The 27,383-nt window shown below is 43.8% G+C and overlaps 1 protein-coding gene and 1 non-coding gene across 3 annotated transcripts in view; both read right to left on the bottom strand.

The window, feature by feature from the left end:
- Positions 1 to 27,383, bottom strand: part of LOC126299292 (uncharacterized) — a 547,118-nt gene that overhangs the window by 212,936 nt on the left and 306,799 nt on the right. Inside the window, exons 3-4 of one of the 2 annotated variants that reach the window (XM_049991085.1) lie at positions 4,511 to 4,738; positions 3,351 to 3,486 (exon numbers count right to left, since the gene is read on the bottom strand). In XM_049991085.1, the coding sequence (XP_049847042.1) occupies positions 3,351 to 3,486; positions 4,511 to 4,738 (364 nt within the window). The remainder of the gene's footprint in view (positions 1 to 3,350; positions 3,487 to 4,510; positions 4,739 to 27,383) is intronic. The other variant, XM_049991086.1, reaches the window with a different exon arrangement.
- Positions 11,915 to 11,989, bottom strand: Trnat-ugu (transfer RNA threonine (anticodon UGU)). The gene has a single exon. It is a non-coding gene; the product is annotated as a tRNA-Thr (tRNA).

Raw genomic sequence — 27,383 nt, forward strand, 5'->3', positions numbered from 1 at the left:
TGCTCTGTCATACTCTTCACGCAGTATCGTATCTCCCATTTCATTTTCATCTACATCCTCTTCCATTTCCATAATATTGTCCTCAAGTACATCGCCCTTGTATAGAACCTCCATATACTCCTTCCCCCTCTCTGCTTTCTCTTCTTTGCTTAGAACTGGGTTTCCATCTGATCTCTTGATATTCATACAAGTGTTTCTCTTTTCTCCAAAGGTCTCTTTAATTTTCCTTTAGGCAATATCTATCTGACCCCTAGTGAGATAAGCCTCTACAACCTTACATTTGTCCTCTAGCTATCCCTGCTTAGCCATTTTGCACTTCCCGTCGATCTCGTTTTTGAGACGTCTGTATTCCTCTTTGCCTGCTTCATTTACTGCATTTTTATATTTTCTCCTTTCATCAATTAAATTCAATATTTCTTCTGTTACCCAAGGATTTCTATTAGCCCTCGCCTTTTTACCTACTTGATCCTCTGCTGCCTTCACTACTTCATCCCTCAGAGCTACCCGTTCTTCTTCTACTATATTTCTTCCCCCCATTCGTGACAATTGTTCCCTTATGCTCTCCCTGAAACTCTGTACAACCTCTGGTTTAGTCTGTTTATCCAGGTCCCATCTCCTTAGATTTCCACCTTTTTGCAGTTTCTTCAGTTTTAATCTACAGTTCATAACCAATAGATTGTGATCAGAGTCCACATCTGCTCCTGGAAATGTCTTACAATTTAAAACCTGGTTCCTGAATCTCTGTCTTACCATGATATAGTTTATCTGTGACCTTCCAGTATCTCCAGACTTTTTCCATGTATACAACCTTCTTTTATGATTCTTGAACCAAGTGTTAACTATGATTAAGTTATGCTCTGTGCAAAATTCTACCAGACGGCTTCCTCTTTCATTTCTTATCCCCAATTCATATTCACCTACTATGTTTCCTTAACTTCCTTTTCCTACTGTCGAATTCCAGTCACCCATGATATTGAATTTTCGTCTCTCTTCACTACCTGAATAATTTCTTTTATCTCAACATACATTTCATCAATTTCTTCATCATTTGCAGAGCTAGTTGGCATATAAACTTGTAGTACTGTAGTAGACGTGGGCTTCTTGTCTATCTTGGCCACAATAATGCGTCCACTATGCTGTTTGTAGTAGCCTACCTGTACTCCTATTTTTTTATTCATTATTAAACCTACTCCTGCATTACCCCTATTTGATTCTGTATTTATAATCCTGTATTCACCTGACCAAAGGTCTTGTTCCTCCTGCCACCGATCTTCACTAATTGCCGCAATATATCATATAATAGATATAAAAACGTCTAACTCTGTCCCTCTCATAAAGCACTTCCGCTATGGGCTTTCACCTTATATTTATTATGCTGGTGTATACGAGTTTATATATTGCACTGAGAAAACACTTCTGTCTAAGTTTTAAACTCCCTTCGATTACCCAACTTTAAACAGCGATGTTATCTTTGCTGTTACAGAGTACTGTATCTCCGTCATTAGATGGATTTATTTTAAAGCGGCTGACCTATATTGTAGGTATTTACGAAGTAAGTTATTGCACAGTTTTTTATTGGTAACAGGTCGCTTTTACATCAAACATTTCGACTACTACGGCCGCAGGTTCGAATCCTGTCTCGGGCATAGATGTGTGTGATGTCCTCAGGTTAGTCAGGTTTAAGTAGTTCTAAGTTCTAGGGGACTGATGACCTCAGATGGTAAGTCTCATAGTGCTCAGTGCCATTTTAACCATTTGAACATTAAACATTTCGTCCACAAAAATTCCATCGTTGTTCGGAAGTATGAAGTCCGGCAATGGCTAGAGATAACCATTTCAAGTCAATGATTGGTTCAGTTGGACCAGAGGATCCAGTCCATTCCATGTAAAGACAGCCCCCGCCATTATGGAGCCACCACCTGCTTGCACAGTGCAATGTTGACAACTTGGGTCCATGCTTCATGGGGTCTGCACCACACTCAACACTACCATCGGCTGTTACCAACTGAAATTGGGTCTCATCTGGCCACGCAACGGTTTTCCGATTGTCTAGGGTCCAAATGATATGGTCACGAGCCTAGGAGAGGCTGTGCCGGCGATGTCGTGCTGTTAGGAAAGGTACCCGCGTCGGTCTTCTGCTGCCGTAGCCTATTAACACCAAATTTCGCCACACTGTCCTAAAGGATAAGTTTGTCGTACGTCCCACATCGATTTGCGCGGTTGCTTCACGCAATGTTGCTTGTCTGTTAGCACTGACAACTCTATGCAAACGCCGCTGCTCTCGGTCGTTAAGAGAAGTCTGTCAGCCACATCGTTGTCTGTAGTGAGAGGTAATGCCGGAAATTTGGTATTCTCGGCACATTCTCGACACTGTAAATCTCGTATTATTGAATTCATTAACGATTTCGTCCCATACGTCTACCCCCAACTACCACTGCGCGTTCAAAATCTGTTAATTCCAATCGTGTGGCCAGAACACGTCGGAAAGCTTTTCACATGAGGCACCTGAGTACAAATGACAGCTCCGACAATGCACTGTCGATTTGTACCTTGTGTACTCCGTAGTACCGCCATCCGTATAAGTGCATATCACATCACTACTGTCATTCCAGTGTAATGACCTCATTAAGGAAGTGGCATTGCTATCGTTTTTACTCAACGATTTTTTAAATATTTTGTCATTGCCCTCCTAAACATCTCTGAACGATAATAGAGAAACGACGTTGCAGCCAGAGAAGATGACCGGGATTGGTGCTAAACTATGATGTCGTTTACTTTTTGCAGCAGTTACCACGACACCGAAAACAATATTTTCTGCATGATGAATCATCGTGGATCTATTACTTTTTTATGTGGTCGCATGTCCGTCCTCATGCCAATATGTTACCTTAATGGAAAGCATGTTTCGTACTTCTTCTATCTGAATGTCATTCTTTAAGTTGTCTGTAATTAACTGTGAGCGTGTTCTGTGGTGATAAGAAACCAACTCGGCCTTTGCCTCACTGATCTGCAAAACCACTCAAAACATTCATATTGTACAGTTTTTCAGACCAGCAGCAGTTAATTCGTAATTCGACTTCATCAGAAAATGAACTACCTTGATACACGATTTCACAAATTAGAAATTAGCTCTTTAAATGTTACTGAAAAGAAAGTATGACTGTCAGACTGTCGGATCTAAACAAATATGCGTGTAGTCGTGAAACTGTCTGGCGTTACAGTATTAACTACAAATGTAAGTGATCGTTACAAAATAATTCAGAGCACTCATTTGTTAGATAATTTTTGTGGGCGTGCGTGTTAGAATATGTTCCTTACACAGAAATACATTTATGTGTGAATTAACTTACATGCATGTGGGCCCCGTAACCGGGGCTCCCGATAAATATCCAGTCAGTGTTCTTGTTCTCCGCAGTTGGGGGCAGGAAGTAGGGGCGCGTGTAGTGCTCCCTCAGGATACGAGCGATACGATCATCGCAGTTACTCCTGAAATACAGTAACCAGTCATTAAATTCTTACAATTAATCTGATTTTATAGGAATTGGTTACCTTTAAACGTATTATTGCTATGGAAAAATAATCTCTCCTCCCAACGTGTTACAGCTAGAACACACAAATCCACGCTTATGATAAAGTACGTTTTTCATTAGACTGTGCTTCTCAGACCTTAATTGCAGTACAGCCTAAGTCTTGAATTATAGGTTTGTTTTCGAGTATCTTAAAACAAATTTAAAGATCGAAATTTGAGTGGTTTGGAAACAAAAGTTTATAGCCATATCCTACCCGAAAATACGTTTCGATCTAATTACACAATTTTTAGCAATATGCCAACGGTAAGGGAAGAGCCAATTTGTCAAGAAAATACCTACATGTAAGTCAACATAAAATAAATAAATGCGTAGACTATGTGAATATCACGGCGTCCAAGTTTCTGTCACATGAGACTGCATTTACCTGCTCCACTCAGGCATTCGTTGTACATGGTGTAAATTTTAAGTTGACAAACCAGAATAACTCGAAAAATGAGCTTCACACGGAAAAATGTGTAGAATCCAAAGCTGATTATTTTCGAGGGGGACCTCTGCTGGTACCTAAAATTAGCCCGCCACCCCAACCCCCTGGGGATGGGGCGAGAGTCAACTTTAAAATTTCAAATGGAAATCCCCATTTTTATTGCAGGATCAGATTCTACATAAAAAACTACGTACATTCTGTCTTAAACATTTGTTTTGATTCTTGGTAGTTGGCGCTGTAATTCAAGAACTTCCTTGTTCTTATTTTTGGGTGGAAAATGGTTACGGATAAATAAAAAGTACTCATTTACTTCGTAAATTTTGATTCGCTAAAGCTAAAACTCTCCCTCTCTCCCCATAGAGTAGGGTTTGAGACAGAGGAATTAGAGTTTTACATATTTTGCCCCAAATATTTGGTATAACTGAATAGTAGGACACCACAGTTATGCACTATTTCGATAGTCGTGTAATCTTGGTAAGACATGGAGAGTACTTACCAGCCAACATACCAAGGTTTGGTGCCGTCCCTCATATTTGCTCTGTCTTCGCTCATGTCGAACACTTCCTCCAAGCGCTTGAATTCCGTTTCGTACGGGAAGAACTGGCAGCCTCGTACGTTTCTCTCGTCATAAATGCTCTTGAAGAACTCGAAGTCGAACACCTCTGGAGCAGTCCAGTTCTCCATCGCATCAGTCACAACTACCGGTTTTCCAGTGTACGCGTACCTGTGAGCAAGAAGAATAGATAATGACGAAGGCAGACGGGCAAGTGCTCTTCAAATGTAGTTTTTTAGACCATCTGGAAAGTAAGATCCATTGATGAATCCTGAAGGTAGCCTCTTCAGCTAGAAAAATATTTTGATTTATTCTGCTTTGTGTACAAGTGGTAATAGTCATTTATAAATATGAACGTATTCGATAATCTGGTCATCGTGCGTGGGATATGGGGGCGGGCGTAGTAGGGCGGAGGATTAGGAATAACGGTGGTGAAGAAAGGAAGGGGCAAAGTCTGGGTGGAAGGGGTAGGGAGGGTAAGTGGGAGGAGACAGCGCACGAATGATCAACTAAAGACCTGCAAAAGCATTTAACACCGAAGCGGGAGATAACGGAGATGGTTGAAAATTAGGAAAGTACAGTCGTATAGGGGAATGGGCTGGAAGGCACAGAAGATGCAGTCAGCAGCCTGATTGGAAACTTTTCCTCCACTAAAATGTGCAGGGGTTTGGCAAAAATATGAAAACACCGCAAGAAATGCGTGATTGAACATAAATACAGATGCTAGCCAATCTTGCAGTTGGCGCTGTTTAATTGTCGACGAACGACACCTGTGCAACGTCCTCAATACATAGTGTCAGTCGCGGTCACAACAGTGTTCGTTAGAGATGTGAGTGCATTGTGTCGGAGCTAACTGAATTCGAACGTGAGCAGACTTTTAGTGCTCGAATGCTGGATGCTTCCGTAACCAAGGTAACCGAACTGTCTGGTGTATCAAGAGACACCACCTCGAAGATATATACAGGGGAAGCGGGGAAACATCATCCACTAAGTCAGAACTCGGACGAAAGTGTGTGTTGTGTGATCAGGACAGACATTCATTGAAGAGGATTGTGACGAAAGATAAGAGGACTACAGCTGCATAATTCACTGCAGAACTAAATATCGTACTCACGAACCCTGTCAGCACCAAAACAACGCCAACGAAGTTCCATAAGATTGGAATTGCAGGGCGAGCTCGATTTCCAAAACCACTTATCCGTGATGCAAATGCCCACAGTAGGAAAACGTGGTGTCGAAACCATAAGGCGAGGACTACGTAGCAATGGAAGGAAGTCCTTGGTTCAGACGAATCTTGTTTCACACCGTTTCCAACTTGTGACAGAGTTTACATCCCAAGAGTGAAACATGGCGTGGGTTCGGTAATGAAATGGACAGCCAAATTCTGGTATTCCATGGGCCAACTGTTACGCTGCAAGGCCGCACGCCTGCCAAAGATGATGAGGTCCATCCATTGGAACAATGTTTGTTCCCCAACGGTTATGCTATGTTCGAAGACGACAGCGCCCCGGTTCACACGGCTCGTATCGTCCGGGCCCGGTTGTGTGAGCACGAGCATGAATTTTCACATCTCCCCTGGTCACTGCAGTCGACAGATCTCAATATTATTGAGCCATTGTGGTTTACGTTGGACAGAGAGGTGCGTGGTCGCTATTCACCCCCACCATCACCGAGTGAGTTGGCACAGTAGTTAGCACCCTGGACTCTCATTCGGGACGACGGCGTTTCAAACCTGCGTCCGGCCATCCTGATTTAGATTTTAATGACTTCCCTAAATCGCTTCAGGCAAATTCGGGGATGGTTACAGTGCACGGCCGACTTCCTTCCCCATCTCTCCCTAATGTGATGGAACTGATGACTTCGCTGTTTGGTCCCCTCACCCAAACCAACCAACCAACAAACTAATAAACCAACCAACCAACCTCCACCGTCGTTACCTAAAGTTGCATCTATTTTTCAGGGAGAATGGTAAAATATTCCCATGAAAACCATGCAGGACCTGTATTTATCCATTCCGAAACAACAGGAATGGTTCAAATGGCTCTAAGCACTATGGGACTTAACGTTTGAGGTCATGAGTCCCCTAGAATTAGAACAACTTAAACCTAACTAACCTAAGGACATCACACACATCCATGCCCGAGGCAGGATTTGAACCTGCGACAGTAGTAGCAGCGCGGTTCCGAACTGAAGCGCCTGGAACAGCTCGGTCACAGCGGCCGGCGACACGGCTGGAAGTTGATTTGAATGTCAGTGCGTTTCCTCACCGTATTAGGCACGGTAACGTGTTGTGTTTTGGTATTTCTATATTTTTGTCACCACTGTGAGTGTTACAAGTGTACATGATGAGTGTCACTAACTCTGATCTGTGCGCCTTGGGTTTAAGTGTATTATTTGTGTTGTTGAAAACGACGATAGAGGAGGGAGAGAGTGAAACCAGGTCCCAGCTAATAGCCTATCCACTCGAACAGCACCAAGGTTGTCGTAGCGTCTAACGTCCCTTCCGACAGACGGTCCATCCCGTTAGCTGAACGGTCAGCGCGTTGGAATGCCACGCACGGAAGCCAGGGTTCGATTCCCGCTGGAGTGGACATTTTCTCCCCTCAGGGACTGGGTGTTATGGTGTCCTCATCATCATTCCATCCCCATTGTCGACGTGTAGTCCCAATGTGGCGTCGCGCTCAATAAGACTAGCACTTGGCGGCCGAACTTCCCGTCTGGGAACTCCTGGCCACTGACGCCACACAATCATTTCCATTTCCGACAGACGAATCAAAGAAGGAAGGTTACAGTTTAACATTCGTCGACGACAAAGTCATTAGAGGCTGAGCACAGTATTACGTTAAGGGAAGGGAAGTGGCCGTGTCCTTTTCAAAGGAACCATGCCGGATTCGCCTTAAGCGATTTAGGGATACCGTGGAAAACGTAATCTGAATGACCAGATGAAAGTCTGAGCCGCCGGTATAGTGAATGCGAGTCCGATGTACCAACCACTGTGGCATCTCGTTTAACAGCAGTGGATCGCTGTTCACGGCGTCACATGTCCTCATCCAGTAAGACACTTCCGAGAGGTACTGAATTTGAGACAGAACATTAAAGAAAAGTCTGATTACGGAGCAATTGTATGCTATAAGGTAAATTGAGGTGTGCCTGTGGTCTAGGGGTAGCGTCTTTGATTCATAATCAAAACGTGTTCGATCCCCGCCACTGCCTAAATTTTGATAAATAATCAGCATTGGTGGCCGAAGACTTCCGGCATAAGAAGTCAGCCTTATTCTGCCAACGGCCTTGTCAAAGAGGGCGGAGGAGCGGATAGAGTTTCAGGGCACTCTCTTGTCCTAGGGGTGGGAAATTGCCCCTAAAGGCGGAAGAATCAGCAATGATCAACGACATGAGGATGCAGAAGGCAATGGAAACCACTGCATTAAAGACACGTAACGTGTATCCACAGGACATGTGGCCTGTAGTTGAAGAAGTGTCATGATGATCTCTCCATTGGCAAAAGAGTCCGGAATAGTCCTCCATTCGGATCTCCGGGAGCTGACTGCCAAGGGGGAGGTTACCATGAAAAAAAGATTGAATAATCAACGAAAGGATAATGTTCTACGAATCGGGGCGTGGAATGTCAGAAGCTTGAACGTGGTAGGGAAACTAGAAAATCTGAAAAGGGAAATGCAAAGGCTCAATCTAGATATAGTAGGGGTCAGTGAAGTGAAGTGGAAGGAAGACAACGATTTCTGGTCAGATGAGTATCGGGTAATATCAACAGCAGCAGAAAATGATATTACAGGTGTAGGATTCGTTATGAATAGGAAGGTAGGGCAGAGGGTGTGTTACTGTGAACAGCTCAGTGACCGGGTTGTTCTAATCAGAATCGACAGCAGACCAACACCGACAACGATAGTTCAGATATACATGCCGACGTCGCAAGCTGAAGATGAACAGATAGAGAAAGTGTATGAGGATATTGAAAGGGTAATGCAGTATGTAAAGGGGGACGAAAATCTAATAGTCATGGGTGACTGGAATGCAGTTGTAGGGGAAGGGGTAGAAGAAAAGGTTACAGGAGAATATGGGCTTGGGACAAGGAATGAAAGAGGAGAAAGACTAATTGAGTTCTGTAACAAGTTTCAGCTAGTAATAGCGAATACCCTGTTCAAGAATCACAAGAGGAGGAGGTATACTTGGAAAAGGCCGGGAGATACGGAAAGATTTCAATTAGATTACATCATGGTCAGACAGAGATTCCGAAATCAGATACTGGATTGTAAGGCGTACCCAGGAGCAGATATAGACTCAGATCACAATATAGTAGTGATGAAGAGTAGGCTGAAGTTCAAGACATTAGTCAGGAAGAATCAATACGCAAAGAAGTGGGATACGGAAGTTCTAAGGAATGACGAGATACGTTTGAAGTTCTGTAACGCTATAGATACAGCAATAAGGAATAGCGCAGTAGGCAGCACAGTTGAAGAGGAATGGACATCTCTAAAAAGGGCCATCACAGAAGTTGGGAAGGAAAACATAGGTACACAGAAGGTAGCTGCGAAGAAACCATGGGTAACAGAAGAAATACTTCAGTTGATTGATGAAAGGAGGAAGTACAAACATGTTCCGGGAAAATCGGGAATACAGAAATACAAGTCGCTGAGGAATGAAATAAATAGGAAGTGCAGGGAAGCTAAGAGGAAATGGCTGCAGGAAAAATGTGAAGACATCGAAAAAGATATGATTGTCAGAAGGACACACTCAGCATACAGGAAAGTCAAAACAACCTTTGGTGACACTAAAAGCAACGGTGGTAACATTAAGAGTGCAACGGGAATTCCACTGTTAAATGCAGAGGAGAGAGCAGATAGGTGGAAAGAATACATTGAAAGCCTCTATGAGGGTGAAGATTTGTCTGATGTGATAGAAGAAGAAACAGGAGTCGATTTAGAAGAGATAGGGGATCCAGTATTAGAATCGGAATTTAAAAGAGCTTTGGAGGATTTACGGTCAAATAAGGCAGAAGGGATAGATAACATTCAATTAGAATTTCTAAAATCATTAGGGGAAGTGGCAACAAAACGACTATTCACGTTGGTGTGTAGAATATATGAGTCTGGCGACATACTATCTGACTTTCGGAAAAGTATCATCCACACAATTCCGAAGACGGCAAGAGCTGACAAGTGCGAGAATTATCGCACAATCAGCTTAACAGCTCATGCATCGAAGCTGCTTACAAGAATAATATACAGAAGAATGGAAAAGAAAATTGAGAATGCGCTAGGTGACGATCAGTTTGGCTTTAGGAAATGTAAAGGCACGAGAGAGGCAATTCTGACGTTACGGCTAATAATGGAAGCAAGGCTGAAGAAAATCAAGACACGTTCATAGGATTTGTCGATCTGGAAAAAGCGTTCGACAATATAAAATGGTGCAAGCTGTTCGAGATTCTGAAAAAAGTAGGGGTAAGCTATAGGGAGAGACGGGTCATATACAATATGTACAACAACCAAGAGGGAATAATAAGAGTGGACGATCAAGAACGAAGTGCTCGTATTAAGAAGGGTGTAAGACAAGGCTGTAGCCTTTCGCCCCTACTCTTCAATCTGTACATCGAGGAAGCAATGATGGAAATAAAAGAAAGGTTCAGGAGTGGAATTAAAATACAAGGTGAAAGGATATCAATGATACGATTCGCTGATGACATTGCTATCCTGAGTAAAAGTGAAGAAGAATTAAATGATCTGCTGAACGGAATGAACAGTCTAATGAGTACACAGTATGGTTTGAGAGTAAAGCGGAGAAAGACGAAGGTAATGAGAAGTAGTAGAAATGAGAACAGCGAGAAACTTAACAACAGGACTGATGGTCACGAAGTCAATGAAGTTAAGGAATTCTGCTACCTAGGCAGTAAAATAACCAATGACGGACGGAGCAAGGAGGACATCAAAAGCAGACTCGCTATGGCAAGAAAGGCATTTCTGGCCAAGAGAAGTCTACTAATATCAAATACCGGACTTAATTTGAGAAAGAAATTTCTGAGGATGTACGTCTGGAGTACAGCATGAAACATGTAGTGAAACATGGACTGTGGGAAAACCGGAACAGAAGAGAATCGAAGCATTTGAGATGTGGTGCTATAGACGAATGTTGAACATTAGGTGGACTGATAAGGTAAGGAGTGAGGAGGTTCTACGCAGAATCGGAGAGGAAAGGAATATGTGAAAAACACTGATAAGGAGAAGGGACAGGATGATAGGACATCTGCTAAGACATGAGGGAATGACTTCCATGGTACTAGAGGGAGCTGTAGAGGGCAAAAACTGTAGAGGAAGACAGAGATTGGAATACGTCAAGCAAATAATTCAGGACGTAGGTTGCAAGTGCTACTCTGAGATGAAGAGGTTAGCACAGGGGTGGAATTCGTGGCGGGCCGCATCAAACCAGTCAGTAGACTGATGACCTAAAAAAAAAAGGTAAATTGCTTCCACGAGCGGAATTTGAACCGGTTACCTCAGAGTCGAGCATCACAGCACAAGCGCGGTTTCGGTTAATTAGTGGAAATGTTAAAGACGATCATTAGAAGAATGAAACGATTCCATTGTCAGAACTTTAGTCTCTATGACGTTGATAAAGTAGAAGAAACTATAATCAGCCGTTATCATCTTAGGCGGAAAATTCCTACGATGAAAATGTACAGCTGTTAGTAGCAAGCCGTGATATGTCAACAGTGAAGGCAATTATGTCAAATCTAATGAAGTGTGTTTTCACATCAACAGTAAACACGATGAATGTTGCTCTTTGTGCGCGTTGTTTCGTTGAGTCCTTTTGGACCACGTTCACTTCTGTTTCAAAGTGATTTCGTATTCTTGGCCAGACGACTTTTATTGTCTCGGTGTTGGCATTTCTTCTTTCCTCTACTCACGGTTGTTGTCTTTTTTCTGTTACCTCGCCGTTCTTCGTTTTCCATTTGAAGATGCTTCTATCCAGCGCTTTTTATCCCGCCACTAAATTCAACTTCAGTTATCTGTGCTATACTTCCACCGTGTATCAGAACAGTATTTGTCAGTTTGTTGTCGTTTATACAGAGTACGTGGTTGAAGGCAAGTTCCTGATGGTGCTAGTTAATTCCGTCACCTTGTTACGCACTTCGTTAATCTTCTTTTGCAAATACAATCCTCCGATTACGACTCAATTTACTGAGCGAGGTGGTGCAGTGATCCGACACTGAACTCCTATTCGGGCGGTCAGAGGTTCAAATACCAGTCCAACTATTGAGATTTAGTGATAATTAAATCAAGACACTAAGCTGTCGACAGGTATTGATATACATCAACGGTGACAGTTGAAAATGTGTGCCCCGACCGGGACTCGAACCCGAGATCTCCTGCTTACATGGCAGACGCTCTATCCATCTGAGCCACCGAGGGCACAGAGGATAGTGTGACTGCAGGGATTTATTCCTTGCAAGCTCCCCGTGAGACCCATATTCCCAACTTAATGTCCACACACTACATTCGTAGTGCCTCTGTCCATTACACTCATTACAATCTTACCGAGTCCCGTAAGAGTTCGGCCAATGCGTGTGCATCCAGCACAGAAGAAGATGGTAATTGTCCGGTTAGCCTTAACTATATGAAGATGGTATCTGCTTTTTCGGACATGTCCTACCGCACAGATACCATCTTCATATTGAGATTTAGGTTTTACGTGATTCCCCTAAGTGGTTTGAGGCAATTGCGCGAATGGTACGTCTTATAACGACATAACCGATTTCCCTTCCACACACGAACTTCAGCTCCGTCTCTAATGACGTCGTCATCGATGGGACGTCAAACCCTAATCTCACTTTCTTCTGTCGCTTCATTTTCTCTTCGAAGTCCTGTAACTCAAGTTCAGTCTTTGTATGCACACAAAACATCTCTCTGAGAAGGTCCTGTTGAGACTCCCTCGTAGTGTTTTGTTATTATACATGGTGCTTCACTACGTCAACCACAAATTCTGACGGATGATAAGTGATGTACAGACGACTTTTGACCTGTGTCCTTTTCAAGCGGTACTTTAGGAATTAGGCATATACACCGCTGGCCATTAAGCTGCATCGCCAGGAAATAAATTAAATAACGAAATTTTACTTATCCTGCGTATACGGTAGAGTAGAAAGATTAAACGAGTAAATCTGTATGTGTTTTGGGGAATACAGGGTACTAAATTCAGTGCTCAGAGCTGCCAGCAGCCACTTCTGGCAGCAGCAATGACTTTAACGCGGCTGGGCATCGAGCCCATGATAGCTTGGATGAGTGATACAGTACATGACACCACGGTGCTTCAGCACTATGACAGGGTTTTTCGGTCATACTGGCTGGCGAGTGGTTGTATGTCTGTCTCTCTGTGTCCCACGAGCACATATTTCAGTGGGACAGACATCTGGAGAACATGCCGGCCACGCCAACAGTCGATCATCCTGTGCATCAAGGTAGCAAGGACAACTTGGGTCTTGCGTTATTCTGCTGAAACGCGATGTCACGGAGGCCTGTAACATAGGACACAGCAACTGGCCTTTAGACTTGAGAAAGTAACGGCTGCTGTCCAAATTACAGGCTACACGAACCAGGAGAGATCTTATTGTGTTCTTATTGGCACGCCCTGCCAGATGATAGGCCCGTTTGACCGTGACAAATGCAGTCTGGAAACGTTCATTCTCCTCGGGACGTCCACACGCGAATAAATCCTTCGTAATGCTGTACCCAGGACTGCAATTCGGCCGGAAACACGACGTGGTGTCATTCCTGTCATCCGCTGTCATCGTAGGGCACACCACTTTCGGCCGGCCTGTTTCTGCTGCCGCGTTAAGGGAAGATGCAACAATTGTCGCCGCCCTGACATTCAATTGAGCTCCAGAAGTCATCGACCTGTCCGTGTCAATACTTGTCTTGCTGTACACAGACACATTTCCTGACTCAAGATTCACCACAATGATGTACAATCATGCACGAAAACAATACGTCTGTCCTCTTGGGTGCTAGTCTTGTGGATCCAATGAGATCTCGGATGGCGTTTGAGTAAGATCTTGCTCAACCCATCGATTCCATATTTGTATAACCGTCGTCGCAATCCGATCAACTGTAGCAGTAATATCGCGGAACGATAGAAGCAGTCTCGGTAGGCCTCGATGAAGCCGCTGTCGATTGGCAGACGTGTTGGTAGAGTTTCTCCTTCTTACACGAGGCGTAACACCATTTTCTCACGAACAACTGTCATACAGATCTTTCGTTATACAGGATGGTCACAAATAGCATGAAAATTTTGTAAGTGTATAGAAGGGTAGGTTGTGCTGAGAAACAACTGTTAAGGCCCGCCGGCGTGGCCGAGCGGTTCTAGGCGCTTCAGTCTGGAACCACGCGACCGCTACGGTCACAGGTTCGAATCCTGCCTGGGGCATGGATGTGTGTGATGTCCTTAGGTTAGTTAGGTTTAAGTAGTTCTAAGTTCTAGGGGACTGATGACCTCAGCTGTTAAGTCCCATAGTGCTCAGAGCCAAACAACTGTTAAGAAAAAAATTCGATACTCCGCGCCGTTTCCGACTTAATCATCATTGAAGTTGCCAATCAGACCGTTGCGCAACCGTCTAAGAGAGCGATATAGAAATTGGAAATGAGACGGTAGTAAGTGTGGAGACCGAGCCTAAGACTGAGTAGACTTCTGTGCTATCATCTACGCTATGAGGACAACTGATACTAAGTTATCTGGCAGGCTGCTTGAATTTGCTCTCGCAACGACCCCACCACAACGTATCCTGTAACACCCTTGTAAGCTTTTTAGACAGTTTCTGACCACTCTGTAAAAACAATGTATAACCTATCTTGTGCTGTTACGTTGAAATGCATGTCATTTGCATATGCAAGCATGTAGGAGACATCATGACAGTCTGATGTTTATTGTGCGCTGCTTTCATGATGATGTAATTACGCTGAAGAGCCAAAGAAACTGGTACATCTGCCTAATATCGTGTAGGGCCGCCGCGAAAAAGCAGTAGTGGCGCAACACGACGTGGCATGGACGCGACTAAAGTCTGAAGTAGTGCTGGAGGGAACTGACACCATGAAACCTGCAGGGCAGTCCACATATCCGTAAGAGTACGAAGTGATGGAGATCTCTTCTGAACAGCACGTTGCAAGACATCCCAATTTTGCTCAATAATGTTCATGTCTGGGGAGTTTGGTGGCTATCGGAAGTGTTTAAACTCAGAAGAGTGGTCCTGGAGCCACTCTGTCGCAATTATGGACGTGTGGGGTGTCACATTGTCCTGGTGGAATTGCCCACGTCAGTCGGGACGCACAATTGACATGAATGGATGCAGGTGGTCTGACAAGATGCTTACGCACGTGTCACCTGTCAGAGTCGCATCTAGATGTATCAGGGATCGCATATGACTCCAGCGGCGCACGTTCCACACCATTACAGAGTCCACTTGTCAGAGACGTATCTAGACGTGTCAGGGGTCGCATATCACTCCAACTGCACACGCACCACACCGTTACAGAGCCTCCAGCTGCTTCAACAGTCACCTGCTGACGTGCAGGGTCGATGGATTCATGAAGTTGTCTCCATACCCGTATACGTCCATCCGATCGATACAATTTGAAAAGAGACTCGTCCGACCAGGCAACATGTTTCCAGTCATCAACAGTCCAATGTCGGTGTTGACGGGCCTTGTTTCGTGCAGTCATCAAGAGTACACACATGGGCAATAGACATGAATGGATAAAGGTGATCAGACAGTATGCTTAAGTGAGTGTCACCTGTCAGAGCCGTATCTAGACGCGGTACACTTGTGAACTGGTCTTACCGGCGGAAAATCCCCACTTAATCGCTACCACGGAGTTGCTGTGGCCCATCGCTCGTGCGCCGAGTGTAACACCAAGTTCAAAGTGACTTAAATCTTCCCAAAATGCGATTTTCACTCTGCAGCGGAGTGTGGGCTGATATGAAACTTTTGGCAGATTAAAACCGTGTGCCGGACCGAGACTCGAGCTCGGGACCTTTGCCTTTCACGGCAAGTGCCCTACCATCTGAGCTAGCCAAGCACATCTCACGATCCGTCCTCACAGCTTCAATTCTGCCAGTTAAATCTTGCCTCCCATTTTAGCGGCAGTAACCGATGTAACAACTGCGCCCAACACTTGTTCTTTTATACAGTCGTTGCTCACCGCAGCGCCGTATTCTGCCTGTTTACATATGTGCGTATTTGAATACGCATGCCCTTACCAGTTAAGTTGACCCTTCAGTGTATAAGAACCAGCAGTTTACGGGATATGCACTACTTATACTAGCCAGTGTAGTTCGCTGCTTGCTTCTAAGTCTTCAGTGTGCAAACCAGTCGATATTTAAGGTCTTCAATCCAGCATGGAATAGCTGCACGAATAAAAATTAAAGGTACAACTCACTAATTATGTGTTCCAGTGCTGCGGCTCGCCCCCAAGTTCCCGAAGGTCTCGCTCCGTGTATTCCGTATTTTAGCTATCCGTTGAAGTAAAACTTATTCCCTGCCCTAGTAAATAACAAACTGTCTGAACAAGCACCAAGCACTCCTACATATCGTAAGATTCCTGATAACAGTTCTAGGCGATTCATGCGAGCTAAACATAAATGCGCAATACTTTTGGTTTGCTGAAACAACGCTGCCAATTAAACAGGCAGTTGCATTCTTCCAATTCCTTCCCTTTCTGTCATTAGCCTCGAAATCAACCCCAGTCCCTCATTTTTCACTATTGTACCATTTGACCTCAATGTATGTGAATTTCTAAGGGACCAAACTACTGAGGTCAACGGTCCCTACACTTACACACTACTTAAACTAACTTACACTAGCTTATAAAAGAACAACTCACACACCCATGCCCGAGGGAGGACTCGATCCTCCGGCGGGAGGAGCCGAGCAATCCGTGACATGGCGCATTTGACCTCAGTCTTCGGTCTCAAGGTTGCACTCAGTGACGGCGTGCGAAACAAGTCTTTCTGAATCACATTCCCACATAAACTTGAAAACATCTTCAGTATCTAGGATACATGTTACAAAAATAATTGTCATACTGCCACTTTCAATGCGCAGCTTCATATGTGTATTGATGTTGCTGTCTCCACAGCTTTCCTTGATAGGTAAATAAAATATGTATATTTTTCGAAATATCGGTAATCACGATTAATGTGGCTTATCATGCTTTCAATACCTTGGAACACGTTTATTCTTTGGAAAGTACACAGCGTTTTGTAGTGAACAGTGAGTCCAGATATTGTATCATAGGGATCTACTCTGAAACTTTGTTAATTGAATGGGCACAAGTGAAACATTAATGAAATTGGAATTTGTGACTCATATGCTGGCAGTAGACCTACACAATTCAATTAAATAATTGAAATGTAGTCCTTATACGTAACTTGATTCAACCCATTAATTCAAAAAATGGTTCAAATGGCTCTGAGCACTATGGGACTCAACTGCTGTGGTCATTAGTCCCCTAGAACGTAGAACTACTTAAACCTAACTAACCTAAGGACATCACACACATCCATGCCCGAGGCAGGATTCGAACCTGCGACCGTAGCAGTCGCACGGTTCCGGACTGCGCGCCTAGAACCGCGAGACCGCCGCGGCCGGCCAACCCATTAATTAATTAGTTAAAATTTCATAGTAAGCGGAATTGGTAAGTTCATCGATATATCCACTTTTTTCATTCAAATTTGATTGTGCCATAGGTGCAAGGCGTTTGTTGTATTTTTAGTTTATGTATTACTTTTATTCCAAGTTAAATGAGTTTATAGGAAACACAAAGGTTTCAGAATTCTTATAATTTTCTTAGAACTGTTAGAAAGTTACACATGGCTAGAAGAGTTCAGGGGTGCATACACAAGGTGTGTTATTTTCAGTTATATTAGCTTATTAATGTATTAGTTACCAAATACTGTTAGTGTGTAAAGTCGCCAAGTAGCTTTAGTAATGAATGTAATTTTACTTTTTAAGGTGAAGTAATGTACTGGTAGTAATGAGAGCAGACCTTCATGCTTAACAATTGTCCCGAACTGTTGAATGGCACTTCTCAAATCCCCGGATGTGCATTTGGACACGAGTATTGTTAGATTTATCTTTATCATATTTTGTAGAGTAGGTTATTAACTCTTGACAAGTTTTGTTTTTTAATAATTGTTCTATTGCATTCAAATGTTTAATACAATTTTCTCTAGTAGTGTAGTTTTTGTGTTAAGTAATGTATGTAATTGTACTTTTTAAGATGAAGTAATGTATTGATAGTAATGGGAGTAGACCTTCGTGCTTAGCAATTGTCCCGAACTGTTGAATGGCACTTCTCAAATCCCCGGATGTGCATTTGCACACGAATATTGTAAGACTTATCTTTATCATATTTTGTAGGGTAGGTTATTAACTCTTGCCAAGATTTTTTTTTAATGATTGCTCTATTGCATTCGTATTAACTTCTTCCACGGAAGGGGGAAGAACTGTGGAAGCCGCTCAGTATAAGGAGTACCAGGATTATTTTATTATTAACTCATTTTTTTACACTTAAATTCCAGTACCAGTACTTCTGTGCTAACTTTCGTAACGTACGTGCCGGCTCGAACCATAAGCACAGAAAAAGGGCAATTTGTTCTGGAAAAGTACGCTGAGAAAGTCTCCCCGCGCAACGTCTAAGGGAGTGTGGGAGGGAATCAAGTGGTTGCCTCAGGGACGCGCCTAGAGCGTTGCCCGAGAGACGTGTTCTTTCTCTGGTCGCAGCTCTCGTCAAAGCGTGACGTGCTCCTTTCCCTCTCTCTCCTACTGATTTCCGGACTCTTATCCGTATCTAATCGCCTACCACGAACACACTGATTGGCTGGCGGTTTGCTCATCAACTACAGCGCGCGCCCTACTCTATTCCGAACTGAAGGAGACAGATTACATTTTACTTCCCAAACCTCCTGTTATTTTTCTGGCCATTCCGACGCCCGCAACTAGACTGCCATCTGCACAGAATTGTCTGTCGTTGGTGACGTGGTTGCGTGTTACTGTGGGACGAGAGGTAATGGAAAACACACTCGTCGTACCAACGAGTTGATGGTCGATGGTGTGACGTGAGAACAACGGTTTTTGAGAATGTTCCGATAGAGGTGTTTATTAATATATATTCAACAGGTGCGTTCCTGGGTGCATTACGTGTTTCGATCTCTCACCGTACGAGGATATGTCCAGCACTGTCGCACGTAGTTGTTTTATTGGTCCAGGAGTTATGGTGTGCGAGGGTTAATGTTTCACGAGCATACTGACCTCCAAGTCTTTCAACACAGTACACTTTTCACTCAAACTCATTGTGACGTTGCATTCCTTCTTCATTTCCGTCTTTTCAAGGGTGAAATCGGCTCTGACGCTATTTTTGTACACTGAAGAGCCAAAGAAACTGATGAGCCTGCCTAATATCGTATAGAGCCCCCGCGAGCACGCAGAAGTGCCACAACACGATGTGGCATAGATTCGACTAATGTCTGAAGTAGTGCTGGAGGGAAGTGACACGATGAATCCTGCAGGGTTGTCCATAAATCTGTAATAGTACGAGGGGGTGGAGATCTCTTCTGAACAGCATGATGCAAGGCATCCCAGATATGCTCAATAATTTTCATGTCTGGGAAATATGCTGGCCAGAGGAAGTATTTAAGGTCAGCAAAGTGTTGCTGGAGCCATTCTGTTGCAGTTCTGGACGTGTGAGTGTCGAATTTTTCTGCTGGAATTGCCCAAGTCCGTGGGAATGCACAATGGGCATGGATGGATGCAGGTGATCAGACAGGATGCTTACGCATGTGTCACATGTCATAGTTGTATTTAGACGTATCAGGGGTCCCATATCTGTCCAACTGCACACGCCCCACACCATTACAGAGTCTCCACCAGTTTGAACAGTCTCCTGCTATCATACAGGGTCCATGGATTCATGAGGTTGTCTCCATACCCGTACATATCCAGCCGCTCGATACAATACGTATCAGGGGTCCCATATCACTACAACTGCACACGCCCCACACCATTACAGAGCCTCCACCAGCTTGAACTGTCCCCAGCTGACATGCAGGTTCCATGGACTCTTGAGGTTTTAGTCCAACGTCGGTGTTGACGGGCCCAGGTGAGGCGTAAAGCTTTGCGTAGCGCAGTCTCCGTACCTCGAAGATGTTTTGTCTCATCGCTCGTGAGTCGTTTGTAACACAACGTTGAAATTGGCATAAATCTTGATAACCTGCTATTGTAGCAGGAGTAACCGAGTAACCGATCTAACAACACTTGTTGCCTTTCGTAGGCGTTGCCGAGCGCAGGGCCGTATTCTATCTTTTAACATATCTCTTTATCTGAATACGCACGCCATACCAGTTTCGTTGGTGCTTCAGTGCCCTCCCCCCTCCTCCCCCTCCACGGGAGACTTGATACAGCACGTTCATATGTAAAAACAACCACGCGGCAGTTGCCAACAGCGCTGGTGGACAAATGGAATGCCCTCCCATAAGAACTCCTTACCAAGTTTGCTGCCACCATTGGAGTTCATTGCGTAGCGTGCATCACCGTCCGTGGTGATTACACACTCTGTTAAGAGCCATGTACCACCTTTTTTATGTCCGGGATATCATTATGAATCAAGGTGATGTCAGTATAATTAATGTCTTTGAATAAAGGTATCATTTTTGTTAGTCTCGTTGCGTATTTTTTTCGGTTACCTTCTATACAGTGCTATGCAAACTATACTATACTGTAATATACTGTAGGGGTTCCCAAGTTTCGTGGAGCAATGTACTTGGCAGTGACGCATCATGCGAAGGTTACATTTCTCCTTACGTTCTGCACACCAGTGTACATGCGTACGGCTTTCAGAAGATGCATATTCTAGGGCCATCTGAGTTCTCACTTCGTATAGACTTTCATGACGCTGTTGCTCCATAAAAGCTCCTGTGCATTATACACGCACAGATTTTCGCAGGTGAGTGTTGCATTACAAGTGCCGGTTATTTTAACTGTCGGAATAGTGACCTCAGTGTCTACAAGAGCTCACATCCGACAGCTGTTAGATCTGGCCAAACAATATTTTCTGTGAGCTGCACGCTTAACCCTAGACTGAGTAAGGGACGTGATGGATGTCACACTGGACAGAGTCTCATTCGACTTGAGCATGGTTCAAATCCCTTCGAGTCATCCTGAGTTGGATTTTCTCTGGTTTGAGCTAAGTCACTACTTATGGATGTCAGGAAAGCCGCTACACCAAGACAATTGTAGAGTCCTCCTCTCTGTTCTTCGATTGACCTTCTGAGTTGCATATATGACGGGTAAAAAATGAAAATCGGTATAGGCATTCGTATTCAAATAGAGAGATATGTAAACAGGCACCATACGGCGCTGCGGTCGCCAACGCTTATGTCATACAACAAGTGTCCGGCGCAGTTGTTAGATCGGTTACTGCTGCTACAATGGTAGGTTATCAAGATTTAACTGAGTTTCAACATGTTATTATAGTCGGCGTACGAGCGATGGGACACAGCATCTCTGAGGCAGCGATGAAGTAGAGATTTTTCCGTAAGACCATTTCACGAGTGTACCGTGAATATCAGCAGTCCGGTAAAACATCAAATCTCCGACATCGCTGCGGACAGAAAAAGATCCTGCAAGAACAGGACCAACGACGACTGAAGACAATCGTTCAACGTATCAGAAGTGTAACCCTTCCGAAAATTGCTGCAATTTCAATGCTGGGCCATCAACAATCTCGGCGTGCGAACCATTCAACGAAACGTCATCGGTATGGGCTTTCGGAACCGAAGGTCCACTCGTGTACCCCTGATGACTGCACGACACAAACCTTTACGCTTCGTTTCGGCCCGTCAACACTGGAATGTTGATGACTGTAAACATGTTGCCTGGTCGGACGTGTCTCGTTTCAAATTTTATCGCGCGGATGGACGTGTAGTGGTATGGAGACAACCTCATGAATTCATGGACCCTGAATGTCAGTAGGAGACTGTTGTGGCAGCTGGAGGCTCTGTAACGGTGTGGGGCGTGAGCAGTTGAAGTGATATGCGATCGCTGATACGTCTGGATACGATTTTGACATGTGACACGTACGTAAGCGTCCTGTCTGTTCACCTGCATCCATTCATGTCCATTGTGCATTACGACGGACTTGGGCAATTCCAGCAGGACAATGCGACACCCACACGTCCAGAATTGCTACATAGTGGCTCCAGGAACACTCTTTTGAGTTTAAACACTTCCGCTGGTCACCAAACTCTCCACATATGAACATTATTGAGCATATCTTGGATGCCTCGCAACGTGCTGTTCAGAAGGGATCTCCACCCCCTCGTACTCTTGCGGATTTACGGACAGCCCTGCAGGATTCATGATGTCAATTCTCTCGAGCAACTCCAGACAGTAGTCGAGTCCATGCCACGTCGTGTTGCGTGATCGCGGCGGCCGTACACGATATAATTCAGGTGTACCAGCTTCTTTGGCTCTTCAGTGTAATACATTTATCACACTATGAGACCAGACGTTTAATACCTTCATGGAAAAATCTTACGTTTGCCTACGGAACCGCGATTGTACCCACTCAGGCGTGCACCTCTTCGTCCGAAGCAAATCAACGGGGCTACGACTATCTTATTTCACAGTTCCAACATATGGGATTGGCATGAGGAGAAATTTGGGATGTTTGGAGGATGTGTAAGTGCTCACCAACGAAAATTCTGCAGTGTAGTCGAAACAAAAGGCGAGCCAGGTCCGGGAAAGTCATGAATACTTTTTTTTTACTGCTAGGGACCGCTGCTCATTAACTTTCCGGAACACGATGGAACAATTAATGCACAACGTTACGTGACCACCTTGCAAAAAATTGAAGCAAACCGTGAAGTCCAAACGCACAGGAATGCTGACAGACGGCAAAATTCTGTTGCAGGATAGTGCCCACCCACATGTTGCCAAGATTCTTTCGACTACGCTGCAGAAGTTACGCTGAGAAATCCTTACACATCCTTCGTACAGTTCCGACGTCTCCTCATGCGATTTCCATATTTCTTGGAGAGACAATCGTGGACGTCGATCTGCTTCGGACGTATGGGTGCACGCCTGACTGGGTACAATCACAGTTCCGTAGCCAAACGCAAACATATCTCCATGAATGTATTGATCGTCTCGTTTCACAGTGGGATAAATGTATTAACAATTTTGGTGATTACTTCTGAAATTAAAAAAGAGCTTATTTATTTTTCCCGTGTTTCTCGTGTTTACTTGACTTCCCCATGTAATATCCTCTTTCTTTATACCAAAGGAAATTCAGCAGTAAACCACAGTTGTTATAGTATTCTTGTTACTTTATACATTCACAGGAACGTGACTGATTCAACAGGAATCTATCCGTGACCATTGCATTATCCTCATCTTCTTAACAGAAACTTCTAAACAGCGAACAGTGTAAAAAAAGAAAAAAAGAAAGATAAAATAGAAGTCGTATTCCAACTCCGCAGCTGTGACGGCATGTTGCACAACGTGTAATGACATGTTTTCCATATGCTGGTGTGGAAATCTTATTTTCTTTAGATTTCTTTTCCTTCTTGTGGACATTAGAATTTGTCTGTAATACTCCTTCATAAAAAGCGTCATACAACATGCAACTATTATGAAAGTGATAGTGATTTATCTAACACTTTTCTTATTCCTCAGATAACTGTTAACAGCCGGCCGCAGTGGTCTCGCGGTTCTAGGCGCGCAGTCCGGAACCGTGCCACTGCTACGGTCGCAGGTTCGAATCCTGCCTCGGGCATGGATGTGTGTGATGTCCTTAGGTTAGTTAGGTTTAAGTAGTTCTAAGTTCTAGGGGACTAATGACCACAGCAGTTGAGTCCCATAGTGCTCAGAGCCATTTGAACCATTTTTTTTTTAACTGTTAACAGACTTTAAAAGCTCCAAACTGAAACAGCCTTCGCATAAATACATAACTTCAAAATTTATTGTTTTATGCGAAAAAAATTAAAATATTGTAAGACCAAAATTTTCACTAAGTGTAGAATTTGTGTTGAATCACGTGTTCGGTTCTGGTTATGATAAATTATAGAATGGATATACCACGAAAAATATGCACTACACTGGAATTCGAAGAAGAAACTCCTGCTTATCTATAGTCGCTTCACACACTTAGGACTTAGAGCATTGCATCATATCCATATTAATGGAGGTGATATTCCGACATACCCATCGCGAGAATCTCTCATCGCAGTGTTCGAAAGAGTGTCACTGAATGTTTGTTCGGTCCTGAAAGCGTGCTGTACTTACCGAAATGTGAAAGCCACTGTTCACAGTAAGCAGGAGATCCGAGATTGAACTGCTGTCACACAAAGTTCCATTTGCCTTGAATCTTGCAGGCTCAGAATTTCTTAACGGTCGGTAGTACCTTTCTTGGAGGTAGTCGATTCAAATCCCGGTTGTGAAATAAATTTACACCATCGGCATTTGGTGGACAATGGGAGAAGAGGTGATGACGTTAAAGTTACTGATCATTACTTCTAAAGATTATGCTTCACTCAGTGAAAAATAAAGTTCGAATTTAATTTTGGTGGCAAAGTGTAGCGCAGTGTTGTAACGCATAAGAGAAAGCTAATCTGTGTCACTTGTAGGGTGACCAAATAAGGAAATTTTTCTGGGAGTGCCCTGATAGGTGGAGAGAGACAAGATGACGGTTTCAAGGTTTAAAGCAAAAGTGTCTAAGATATTAAGATGGAATGAAATTAAATAACCTAAGAATTAAATTAGAAAGAGATAGAGCCGATATGTAAATCATATATGTTTCCAGAAATTACTGCAACCAGTCGCCTGCATAATGGATAAAAGTTGTAAATTATATGTATGTAAGAAAGGATACAAGATTCAAGAATAAATGCGATTGAAAAAAAGATGTGTGGGCACCAGGCGATGAATATTAATGGAACGGACAAGAGCTGTGTTTGTTGTAGTGAGGCAGGCAAAGCGACGGACTGTGGGACGGCAGAGTGTAAGTAGGCTGTTTAGGTTTTTATGTTAGTAACGCCACATAGCGCTAAAAATATTGTGTGTCAGTTTAAGCACAATCTTGTATAATTTTTCTAAGGGGACATTTCAAGAGGTGTGGTGGTAGCTGCGAGGGAGTCCGGACGTGTTTTAGCAGGAGTCCGCGTCGTATTCAACTTTTTCTTTTTTGCTGTAAAAAATGGGCTACATTTCTTGATTTGAGCATGAGTGCGCACTTTCAAAATCACATTCCGTGTTCATACATACTATGGAACATTCGCAGAAAGACTAATGTTTACGAGATTGCTACATAAATCTGTGAACTAACTCGTGGCTGTAGCACGAAGCCTGTAATAAGCATAAGAACTTGGTGAAAATCGCTTCGACACCTGCCCAATAGATACTGTTTTCGGTACCCACAGTGGTCGTTACAAATGGGGTAATACTTCCGTTAATTGGACACAGACCGCAGTTTTGAATGATTAAACAGCACTCCTGGTCCACCCTCATTTATTCCACTTGGTTATCTGCCTCCAGAATCAATTTTGAAGCACCTTTCCGGCGTATAGATTAAACAGACGCCGAAAGCTAAGGGATTCATGGGGATGTAGAATAAAATAGTTGCTGCCAGTGGGCGTAACGTGGCGTCAAGATCCCAAACCACTGAGTAATCTCCATCAGAATGGAAGAAAAATATTGGTACCCGCTGAGTCAACGTTTAAGGCATAGCCTATTCAGTTAATACTTCGGAGTTGACTTTAAATCTGACGAATTCCGGTTTCTATAAACCAGTTCAAGCTAAATAAAACTCTGTTGGTATGTAAAAGCATTGCTCGTACTTTAATTGCTACTACTTCAAATAATCTGACTACTGGGGTACCTTCTCCTTTTCTTTAGCTTAGTAGTTACGTTTTTCTCTTTATGCACGCGTGTATGTGGTTCCAGACTTTCTTGAGTCTGGAGATTGTCTGTCGGCATTGAAACTCTCGGCATTGTATATTATCATTTGAAATTGAGCAGTTCAGTGCATATGGTGACATCACTGTTCCAAAAATTAGAATTATTAACTTTTGGCAACTAAACAATTACTTGGAAATCAATTGTCTCTGACTGTGTGAAAGTTTGAGTTACAAGCAAATACGTCGTGGATGACAGGCTGTCGCCCCTCTATAGAAAGCGAACGCCATCTAGCGTGTGATGTTGGAGGCCGGGCCACGATACTCTGTCCTGACAGGCCGAGATGCAGGGAACCTTGGGCAAGCGTTCGCGAGAAATTTGCTCGGGTCTTGAGTGTTTGTAGGGGTGATAAAACTGAGGTACTGAAAGCAATGATGATGCCAAATTTGAGAAATAAAGTAAGGAGAAGTAAAAGCATATGGCGAAGCCGGTACATACGTCTCAGCAGATCCTCCCTGTGCGAGAAAATCCATAGTAATAAAGTGAGGTTACAGTGATAATACGGTCAGGAGATGCATCAGGTGAGTTGATCGTCCCCCAGGGCTCTGCATGCTACAGGGCCGTTCCTCCCACAGTCGTCCCCCACCAACCCGTTGTAGTCAAAGCAGTAAAGAAAGGAATATCACCCCACTACTTAGAGCAGAGGCCACCTGCCACGGAGATCAGTATTCCAAGTCCCAGTTACCCCGGACAGACAGGCACCTACTCCTCGGCAAGCGCGACGATATAACAGCTGAGGCATAAACAGTGTAATCGCTGCCTGGCCAGGGGGCTACCACCGTATCGACACGGGACGAATCGCAATATGACTGGCTTTAGCTTACCTTGGTAGTGGGCGACCATACGCACACAGCCGGCACAATCTGTAAAATTTTTAAGAAGAGTAGATCTGAAACTCATATTTGAGGACCGCACATAAATTAACTAAAGCATATTGTCTAAACAAGGGAACGAAGTGGGTAAAGCCAGAATCGACGTTCTATGAGCGAGCTAGGTCGTCAGCAGAGAATGTGTTCTTGAGAATAAGTCTGAGAAAAGATAAAGCCCGGCAGCAAAATTGTCGCACAAGAAAGTAGAAGTTTAAAGATTAAAAATTTTCAAAGATTTTAAAGGTTGAAGTACTGCAATGACTTGGAGCCTCATACTCGCCACGCACGTACTCAAAAAACAAGTTGTGGTCCTCTTCGCTGGAGGGGGGGGGGGGGGGGAGGAGTGTCTAAGTGGAAAGAGCAACGGAATATCGGCTGAATGGGAGTAAAGTTAATTTTAGTAAATTTAATTGTCTTTGAAGTTCGGTTAGCCGTCATAGAGCAGCAGGGACTGACTGCCACACACTCTTTTTCGCGAATGTTTTGGATTAATTTCTGAGCCTCTTCGGAGTGTCTCAAGACGTGAGGGCCCCTAACACTGTTTCTGATGATCCATCCTTAGTCTTGTACGAGATTAGTAGCCTATGTGCCGTCACTGCGTTTCACCCTCATACTTTACTCGTCACCACACAACACAAACACGACGCCACACTCCCGCTACAATCACCTACACTCAACAGATACAGATAAGTAATGTGCATGTCAGGATGTGGCTGAGGTGGAACTGGGGTTTAAAAAAGAACAAGTGTTAATTTTTCAACTCCGGTCGGCAAACTGCCTCCCGTTTATCGAGAAAACATTTACTGATTGACCTAGCCGGGCTACACTATGTGAGTTTAGCTGCCCTAAGGCGCAAACAAATTGAGCCGCGGCTCGAAAAATGCACGGAGGCAACCGGCCAATGAATCTGATCTCCTCGGCGGCCTGTCAGTAAAAG

Source organism: Schistocerca gregaria, chromosome X (genome assembly GCF_023897955.1).
Source record: "Schistocerca gregaria isolate iqSchGreg1 chromosome X, iqSchGreg1.2, whole genome shotgun sequence".
In the NCBI taxonomy this organism is placed as follows: domain Eukaryota; kingdom Metazoa; phylum Arthropoda; class Insecta; order Orthoptera; family Acrididae; genus Schistocerca; species Schistocerca gregaria.